Source organism: Dreissena polymorpha, unplaced genomic scaffold (genome assembly GCF_020536995.1).
Source record: "Dreissena polymorpha isolate Duluth1 unplaced genomic scaffold, UMN_Dpol_1.0 chrUn038, whole genome shotgun sequence".
NCBI classification, from domain to species: Eukaryota; Metazoa; Mollusca; class Bivalvia; order Myida; family Dreissenidae; genus Dreissena; species Dreissena polymorpha.
In genome coordinates, this window is record NW_026273352.1 from 255,194 (window position 1) to 265,239 (window position 10,046).

Consider the following 10,046-nt stretch of genomic DNA (forward strand, 5'->3'; position numbering starts at 1 on the left):
GAGCTTTTTATTTGTAGTAATTTTATAAAGATATTATTCATTTTCGGTCAACAGAAGCTGTCGCAAAAGGGTCTTTATTTGTATTACACGCCGATATTAACCTGCCACAGACCCTAATTCATGAATTCATTTAAGTACCGTTCGAAAATTATTATTTCGTACCGAAAGAGATTTTAATCAATTGAGGCTTACATTGCTCAGTATACAGTTATGGTCTTTAAAGCTCGTTTTATATATTTTAAGTTTTATTAATTACAACTTTATTTAGTTTCGGTGACCTAAATATGAAATTAACCGGAACGATTGGAACACAATTGGGTCACCCAATGATCATTCTTATGAAAATTCATTAAAATGTGCCCAAGAGAAGTCGTAAGAAGAACCCAATTGAGGAAAAGACACACGGACTGACGGACGACGGACAGCATGGTATCAAAAAGCCCCCTTTAAGCATTAGGTGCTCAGGTGAGCTAACAAACTATACATTTAAGGCATACTAAGCTATTACATCATAGTTAATTTGTTATACTTAAATTTTACACGTCTTTATATTTTATAAGTAGCGTTCAACGTACATGCACGCGATATTAAAGAATAGTAAAAAAACACATATAATATTTGTAAACAGTCATGTAATATTTACAGAACACGTATAAAACTAAAATGCCTGACCGATACACATTGTACTACAAATAAAACTTAAAATTATTGTATTTGCCAGGATACGTAATTAACGGTGTCAGAACAATATATGTACTAGAAGTATCGTTTTGTCACATATATTGGTTAACGGCATTTAAGATACTATGAAATATAAATAATTTTACTTAAGCGACTGAGTACTAGTGACTGGTATGTTAGTTATCAGTAACTAAAAGCTTGAAACGATCCTAACGTTTGCACGAATGGTCTAGCAAAAAAAGTAATAATTATGAAAACTCAATGTAAAATGTATTTACATGTAATAACAAAATTATCCTTATGTTGGCATTAATCGACTTACAATTTTAAAGTAAGAATAAATAGTAAAATATATACATGTTATAAAAAGATGCTCATAATGTTGGCATACATTGACTTACAATAATAAAGTAACAATTAAAAGAATAATGTATGAACAGGTAACAACAAAATAGTTCGTGTGTTGGAATTAATAGACTAACACCACTATTTATGTATGACGAATTATGCATTTGCATTCTATTTTCACAATTTGTTTACATAATTATTTTCAAAGGACGACGTTCGTGTAATTTACAGCAATACATAACGTACATGGTCACGTTTAGCATGACAACAACAAAACAATAACCATAACGGCTATGCGAAAAAAAATAAACACACATTTGAATTCACTAATGTAAATCATTTTAACTAGACATATTTACACGTGCAAAACGACATTTCAAAAGCAAGCTAAAATGTGAAATTTAAAAAAAAATGTTTTAATCAATTCATACAGTTTATGCCTATTGCATCAAAGTGCACAATTTAAATAGGGTATTTACATTCTATATACATTTACACACCTTCTGTCCATTTAATTTATATGTTTATTCTAAATGACCAAAGTGAAAAAAATCTATTCGCACCTTTATATTTACAGATACAAATTATATTTGGACTTTGATTAACATACATTTGCAATAAACCACTAAAACTCGCAAAATGATACAACGTATTACACGTCAAACTACGATACACTAGCAACGTCAAAACAAAAATGTACTTACTTTCATTTACATCACAAAGTAAACATTACAAAATCACACTATAAAACATAGCCAACCCGTTAACAATGACGGCACACTATTAAAAAATAGCACAATAGCACATAAGCGAATTTCAATATACGCAACATCTCAAGTAGGTATTGTCACACGATTTATTTAGTAGCAAACTATCTGGGGAAGAAATTACTATCTCTTGAAAAGTTGAATAATATGTGTAGCACAGCTGTTTTTCTTCTCATCGATGGGGATATCGCGTCACCATAGACGCTTGAGAAAATGACAGTACAGTGAAACGTGCGGCGGACGTTATCCTTGCTGCAGTACTACATCCTCAATCACGGTCTTGTTTTAATTTTCTAATGGATTGCCTAAAAAACATGACAAAGAACCTGTTCAAATTTAAAAGAAAAACACAAATAGGCATTATGTTTGTGTATAGTATTATACAATCTTTGAAAATTAACCAATGAATACATATGCTATTAATATTTATTATATATTTTATACAAGAATGCGCTTTATAATTCTAAAATGAAACGTTTATGAGTATCTCTCTATTTAAATTGTGTCCTTACGCCGTTAACAATTTACAGTTACATTTTAAGTGCGATACAAATTCGATAGATATATTTCCGGATCTTTACCTCCAAGATTTAAGCTTGACGTCATTTTACAAGTATGAGTCTGGTATCGTCGATTATCATCGCAGAATGGCTGTTCTTGCTCTCCTCATTAATATCTGCAGAGGGCTTCATAACCGACACATCTAAAAATAAGGTAAACGTACTGAGCGCAAAGTTATGTTAATTTTTACCTATACTTTAAAACCTAAACACAATAATTTGAAACATTATCCTACATGATAATACATAGCTTTTCAAATAATTAATATTTATGCATACATTATACAATAGCAATTATGTTCATGACCGTTAACACTCATAAACTAAGTTTGCAGTGTAGATAAAAGTAATGTGTCGTATCGACTGATACAATGCTTATTGTTTGAATATAATGTTTACGTTACTTAAGTAGGGAGTACAAGTTGTTACTCATATTTTGTTCACTAAAATTAAAACTTAAATACAGTGTACATTTGTCATCACATGTCTATGAGTCCGAGCCTTATGTTATTAATTTAATTTTGCATAATTATGCGTTAATGTAAACAAGTATTAATATTTGCATATTCATACATATCTAACTTTCTGTAAAATCATCATGCTAGAATTATTGCCATAATCAGTCGAGCGTCTGCTATAAAACCCGAGATAGTATAGGTCTGTATTTTTTACTTTTGTTTTCGATGGCCAACGAACTTGAAGCAATACGTTATAAATTTACAGCATTATAAAAAAACAAGAGCGACATAACGGTCATTTAGCGTTCACACGCGTTCATAGACACCAATTGGGATAGTCCTGACCCGATAGAAGGAGCGAACTTAATAACAGAACCATTGCATAGACAGGATAATCAAGAAATCTGTCCATAGAGCACGGGTGACCCAACATTTTTTGTCTCAAAACCCTGCTTATGTCCAACATAACCTTGATATAGCCAAGTTTGATTTTTGACCTTTAAGTGTGAACTTGACCTTTGACGTAGGGAGAATTGTCATAAGCCTGACAATCAATCTCCGCATGGTAGTCATGTGTCGTAAGTTGTTCCCCAATTGAATGATAAATAAAACAATACAGACTTGACAAGCTGGTGTGTAACCAAATTTCGTTTAAATACTTTTATGTAAGTTCGATTGCATGGAAAGCTCTCAAGTCCAATTCCTGGGTAGAACCAGTGCTTGGTGACTATTGGGATGATCGAAAGAACGATCCCATAAATCCGTGGGTATCCGGTCGCTAGGCATACACAAAATCCACACACTGTGACCTCTAAGTGTTACCCTGACCTCTTAGGTAGGAGACAGCAAAATAAAATACATGGATGTCGCTAATGGCAATTAATTGTAAAAGATCATGCACAACTAACAAATTGCATGCCGATTAAGTTGTTTTATAGAGAACACATATATCTTTAAAGAGTGACGTTAACCTATGTGGTGGAGAGACAGTAGCACGCGACAGGTCGCCTTATGATGACTAAAATTTGTGCTATGTTTGACAATACATCAATATAAAGCAACGTTGCGGTATATTCAATCTGTTTAATGACAAAATCGGAAAATTATGACCAAATGTATCAACACATTTTACTTTTGACCTGTAACTGTGACCTCGATCTTTGAGGTAGGTAGACGATGGTTACACATGAAATTTTTTATTATATGACCAGGTGACCTTGTTTTCGGAAGCACTTGATCCAGATTTGAACTCGATTGTTCAAATAAATAAGTTCGATCAAGAAGTGATGCACAATGTGGCCTTTGAGAAAAGGGATGAACTGAACGTTGAGTACGCAAAACGGACACGAACGACGAAGGACGCCGTTCTTGGTGTGATCCCAATTGCTCACCTTGAGCATTTGGTGCTCAGATGATCTAACAAAAAGCAATAATTTCATATAAAAACAGATATTTCCATACTGTCCATTCCACGTATTTAAGGACTATCAGAAGTGCGAACGATTATATACGCAAACCACACTCATTTAAATCATTTTTGTGGGATCTTTTCCTGTCTAGAGTTTACATGCCCGGAAGTGCAATTTAACACATGTTTAGCTGATTTTTACACTAAATATTTCACAAATTATGCAAACAAGATTAACCTGAAAACATGTAAAAATGAAATGCCCAATAAATAAATTTAGTTCATTTATTGACAAAAGAACCACAGAAATAAAACTATTAGCTTGACCAAAATATTTTTTGTTTGCAGTCAATTATATATAGTATAGGTTATTTCTCACTCTTTTGTCGTTTAAAGCATTATAATCATATATAGCAAAATAAATGGACATAAATAGATTAAAGTAAAATTATAATTAAATTCATAATTAGTCTATCTAAATACTGGTACCTTAATTTTCGCAAAAAACAACAAAAATAACCATTTAATATAACTGTGCCATACATAAAAAGAAATGTAGTTCAATGAAATTTTTTACATTAATGTGATCACGTTTTTTTACAGAACCAAAATGTGTGTTTGTGCCATGTAAAAAAATATGCACAGTTTACTTGGCATCTAATAACAGTCTACATGTTTTCTACGCGAATGATTTTCTTCGTAATTTTTTTAATTTTTCATTTCGTTGATTTTCTGGTACCGCTTTTGCTGAACTTAATTTTTTTATTAAACAACCTATCATCTTTAAAAAAAAACAATTGTGTTGAGATATTTGTTATTGACAATAAAAAGCTATATCAGAATACATAACTTAGTAATTAAAATAAATGACCGTGCTCTGTGAAAAGAGGGTTAAATGCATATACGTAAAGTGTCGTCCCAGATAAGACTGTACAGTCCGCACAATCTAATCAGGTCAGACACTTTCCACCTAAACTGTTTTTGCTAAGAAGAGACTTTCTTTAAACAATTAATATTAAAAAAAGCGGAAAGTGTCGTCCATGATAAGCCTGTGTGGACTGCACAGGCTTATCTGGAACGACATTTAACGCCAAAGAATCGAACCCCCTTTTCACAGAGCTAGTTCTAAATATATCACCAATACCTCCGACAAACCGTTTGCTGGTTTGTGATGCTGACTTGGCTACTCGGCAATAAAGACCATGCTTTTTTGAGCTGCTGACTTGGTAACTTGGCGATAAAGAGTACGTTTGCCGCGCCTGAATCGGAAGTTCGTAGATGATGACTAGAGATTGCCTTGCTGAATTGGTTACTCGGCGATGAAAACTAGGGTTCACTCTGCGGAATTTCGGTAATATGTCGATAAAGATTATGGTTTGCGCTGCTGAATTTGCAATTCGGAGATGATGACTCTGGTTTGTGCTGCTCACGTGGTAACCCGACCATGAAGACCATGGTATGTGCTGCTGATTCGTTTGCTCGTAGGCCAGAACTAAAGTTTGAGCGACGTATTGATTACTAGTAGACGATGATTATGGTCTGCGCTGCTGACTTTGTAGCACAGCGACGATAACGACGGTTTGAGCTACATAACAAGTGACACTCAATAATGTCCTGATTGCACTTTTGAATTTGTAAATCGCAAGGACGACCATGGTTTACGCTGCTGTCTTGCTGTTCCGCGATAACTACCATGGTTTTCGAAAGCTTATTTGCTGACCCGCGATAACGACCATGGTTTACGCTGCTGTCTTGCTGTTCTGCGATGGCGAACATGATTTTCGGTAGCTATCTTGTTGTTCCGCGATAACGACCATGGTTTACGCTGCTTTCTTGCTGTTCCGCGATACTGAACATGGTTTACGCTGCTTTCTTGCTATTTCGCGATTACGACCATAGTTTTCGGTAGCTTTCTTGCTCTTCCGCAATAACGTCCATGGTTTTCGCTGCTTTCTTGCTGTTCCGCGATGGGGACCATTGTTTACGATGATTAATTGCTGTTCCGCGATGGCGACCATTGTTTACACTGACGTCCAGCTGACCCAGACTGACGAAAATGGTTTGAGGCTCGATGCACACACATAGGCCTTTAGTACATTACACTTTTTCAGAAAGGAAGTTGTATTCCGGGTAAATAGTCTATTGCGCACAATGCGGACGCATATTTAAATATGCTTATGATTTATTTAATCGCGTTTTGCTTTTTTTAATAAAGCAATGCGAAGTTGATTTTTTATTTCTGATAATTACTTAAGATTAACCAAATGTATATTAAACCTTCTAGATATATTACACACGGTTAAAGGTTGCTTTACAATAACATGTTAATTTGTATTAAAAAAAAACATTCTGGTATAATGCTATTAACTTAAAATATTGCAAAAAGCAAATTTTGTCGAAAATAAATAAATATCAAACAATACGAATCCTTGTAAAACAGTTTAAGCCCTCTTCAAATCATAATATAAATGTAATGTACACAATCAAAATGTTAGTTTTCGTATTGTTCTTCTTATACCCGTGGAATATCAATCAGATATTTGCATTAATCTATATGATACACCGTTTTCTTATAAAAGTACATTTAGTGAAAACATTTTAAAATTGGTATTATGGTAAATGTGTGCATGCACAGTTTTCTAAAGAAAAAAAATGCGAAAACATGTTATTGAATTGTAAGGTAGAAAATTTCAAGACGGGGACTTCTAAGTAGCTGTGCAATGCGGGCTTTGATTCAGACATGCTATAATATCCTAATTAAATTACGCACGAGTTTAACGAGCACCAAAGGAGTTGTCTGAGCACAAAATGTTCATACGAATTTTACAATAATGAATCCACGGTTTTGTATCAACGTATTCTCCCTCTCTTCGTAGTAAATGTTTATCATACTCGTCATCAGCATCATCAGCGGCAGCAGAAAGTGTACGAGCAGCCCAACCACCACCAACAGACTGTCGTTTGTCAACAACTTCAAACAGTTGCACCTCCAATAATTCCTGTTCACAATATTCTTCTTTGATTTTAGTATATTCGTCTTCTTTCTCCTCGACACGGAACAGCAGTTTACAATTCACAGTATGATTGGTAGTAAGCATGTTCTGTACGAAATGTCGTAGCGAGGATGGAGACAATGTTTTGAAAATTACAAACACGTACTTAATAGATTTCGGCATTCTCATATCCATATAATAGTTATGCAAACAGATTCTCAGTTGCTCCAAGTGGATAAGACGAGGCAGTATCTGTGACAGCATGTCAGCGTGGTCTATTTGAGTCATGTTCAGACTGGTGATGTTCATTGTGGGTAATGATTCATACAATCCAGGGCAGTCCTTCATAACCTCTAATTTAACACTCGATAAATCTGCACATCGCAGTGTGGGTAGCTTTGAATCTATTTCACTTGGCGATTGCGTGTTTGACACCAGAAATTCAAGCAAGAACAACCGAACGGAATGACCTAACGTTGAAAGGTGTATCAGCAAACCGTAAAGCCAGTCTGAAGAGCAGGATCCTTTTTCTAAAATCAGAAATTGCAGAGACACTGGAAATGTGTATTTTAACTCTGTCGAATAAATCCCTTGTAAACGAATTTCTTTCAACATGAGTAATTCGCTTTGTGTCACTAATGAAAGCGTATGTTCGTCACACACTGTAACATTCACACTTCCAACACTTAAATCACGTAATATTCCAAACAGTTCCATACTGCAATTCTTCACTGATATCTTAATATTGGACAGTTCACGTGATAATATTTCAGAGCGCAAGCCTGATAAATATATATCTGAATCATCTCCACGGGTTGCTTCACTAGGTTGCAATACAACATCCCACAGCTTACACTCGACATGATGATCTAATGACGACAGTGTGATCAACAAGCTGCACAGCCACTCAGCTGAACATTCGACTTTCTGCAGACTAATACATTGCAGTGAAGCAGGTAGCCTGAGATCACATCGACCCGTATAGGTCCCCCACAAATATAGCTCTTTGAGCTTGTTGAGCGTGTGAAGAATCTCTGACGCTAATGAGACACAATCAGCCGTTGTCAGATTTAGGATCCCTATACTTGAATCACGTAATATTTCAAACAGTTCAATACTGCAATTTCCCACTAATATCTCAATACTGCACAGGTCACGTGATAATATTTCAGAGCGCAAGCCTGATAAATATATATCTGAATCATCTTCACGCGTTGCTTCACTAGGTTGCACTACAACATCCCACAGCTCACACACGACATGATGATCTAATGAAGACAGTGTGATCAACAAGCTGCACAGCCACTCAGCTGAACATTCGACTTTCTGCAGACTAATACATTGCAGTGAAGCAGGTAGCCTGAGATCACATCGACCCGTATATGTCCCCGGCAAATATAGCTTTTTGAGCTTGTTGAGCGTGTGAAGAATCTCTGACGCTAATGAGACACAATCAGCCGTTGTCAGACGAAGGATCCCTATACTTGAATCACGTAATATTTCAAACAGTTCAATACTGCAATTTTTCACTAATATCTTAATATTGCACAGGTCACGTGATAATATTTCAGAGCGCAAGCCTGATAAATATATATCTGAATCATCTTCACGCGTTGCTTCACTAGGTTGCACTACAACATCCCACAGCTCACACACGACATGATGATCTAATGAAGACAGTGTGATCAACAAGCTGCACAGCCACTCAGCTGAACATTCGACTTCCTGCAGGCTAATACATTGCAGTGAAGCAGGTAGCCTTAGATCACATCGACCCGTATAGGTCCCCGGCAAATATAGCTCTGTGAGCTTGTTGAGCGTGTGAAGAATCTCTGACGCTAATGAGACACAATCAGCCGTTGTCAGACGAAGGATCCCTATACTTGAATCACGTAATATTTCAAACAGTTCAATACTGCAATTTTTCATTAATATCTCAATATTGCACAGGTCACGTGATAATATTTCAGAGCGCAAGCCTGATAAATATATATCTGAATCATCTCCACGGGTTGCTTTAATAGGTTGCAATACAACATCCCACAGCTCACACACGACATGATGATCTAATGAAGACAGTGTGATCAACAAGCTGCACAGCCACTCAGCTGAACATTCGACTTTCTGCAGACTAATACATTGCAGTGAAGCAGGTAGCCTAAGATCACATCGACCCGTATAGGTCCCCGACAAATACCGATTTGTGAGCTTGTTGAGCGTGTGGAGAATCTCTGACGCTAATGAGACACAATCAGCCGTTCTCAGATCTAGGATCCCTATACTTGAATCACGAAATATTTCAAACAGTCCCATACTGCAGTTAACCACTAATATCTCAATATTGGACAGGTCACGTGACAATATTTCAAAGCGCAAGTCTGATACATGTATATGAGTATCATCTCCATGAGCTTCTTCACATGGCTGCAATACAACATCCCACAGCTCACACTCGACAGGACGATCTAATGAAGACAGTGTGATCAACAAGCTGCACAGCCACTCAGCTGAACATTCGACTTTCTGCAGACTAATACATTGCAGTGAAGCAGGTAGCCTAAGATCACATCGACCCGTTAAGGTCCCACATAAATATAGCTTTGTGAGCTTGTTGAGCGTGTGAAGTATCTCTGACGCTAATGAGACACAATCAACCGATCTCAGAGTAAGGATCCCTATACTTGAATAACGTAATATTTCAAACAGTTCCATACTGCAGTTAACCACTAATATCTCAATATTGGACAGGTCACGTGACAATATTTCAGAGCGCAGGTCTGATGCATGTTTATGAGACTCATCTCCATGAGCTTCTTCACATGGCTGCAATA

At 36.1% G+C, this 10,046-nt stretch overlaps 1 protein-coding gene and 1 long non-coding RNA gene across 3 annotated transcripts; both read right to left on the bottom strand.

Annotated features, from left to right (window-relative positions):
* Window positions 1-1,135: 1,135 nt before the first annotated feature.
* On the bottom strand, window positions 1,136-6,505 carry LOC127863794 (uncharacterized). 2 transcript variants are annotated; one of them, XR_008041184.1, is made up of 3 exons: window positions 5,367-6,505; window positions 2,378-2,499; window positions 1,136-2,101 (listed from the first exon to the last, which is right to left on the bottom strand). It is a non-coding gene; the product is annotated as an uncharacterized LOC127863794 (long non-coding RNA). The 2 variants fall into 2 exon arrangements; XR_008041185.1 differs by lacking the exon at window positions 5,367-6,505 and adding an exon at window positions 3,474-3,652.
* A 373-nt stretch (window positions 6,506-6,878) lies between these two features.
* LOC127863791 (uncharacterized) lies at window positions 6,879-9,414 on the bottom strand. The gene is made up of 2 exons (XM_052403451.1): window positions 9,240-9,414; window positions 6,879-8,042 (listed from the first exon to the last, which is right to left on the bottom strand). The coding sequence occupies exon 2, from the start codon at window positions 7,930-7,932 to the stop codon at window positions 6,997-6,999; it is 936 nt and encodes a 311-aa protein (XP_052259411.1). The 5' UTR covers window positions 7,933-8,042; window positions 9,240-9,414; the 3' UTR covers window positions 6,879-6,996.
* Between the last annotated feature and the right edge of the window lie 632 nt (window positions 9,415-10,046).

Coding starts and splice junctions, on each gene's coding strand:
- LOC127863791 (XM_052403451.1), bottom strand. CDS start 7,932: ATGGAACTGTTTGGAATATTACGTGATTTAAGTGTTGGAAGTGTGAAT.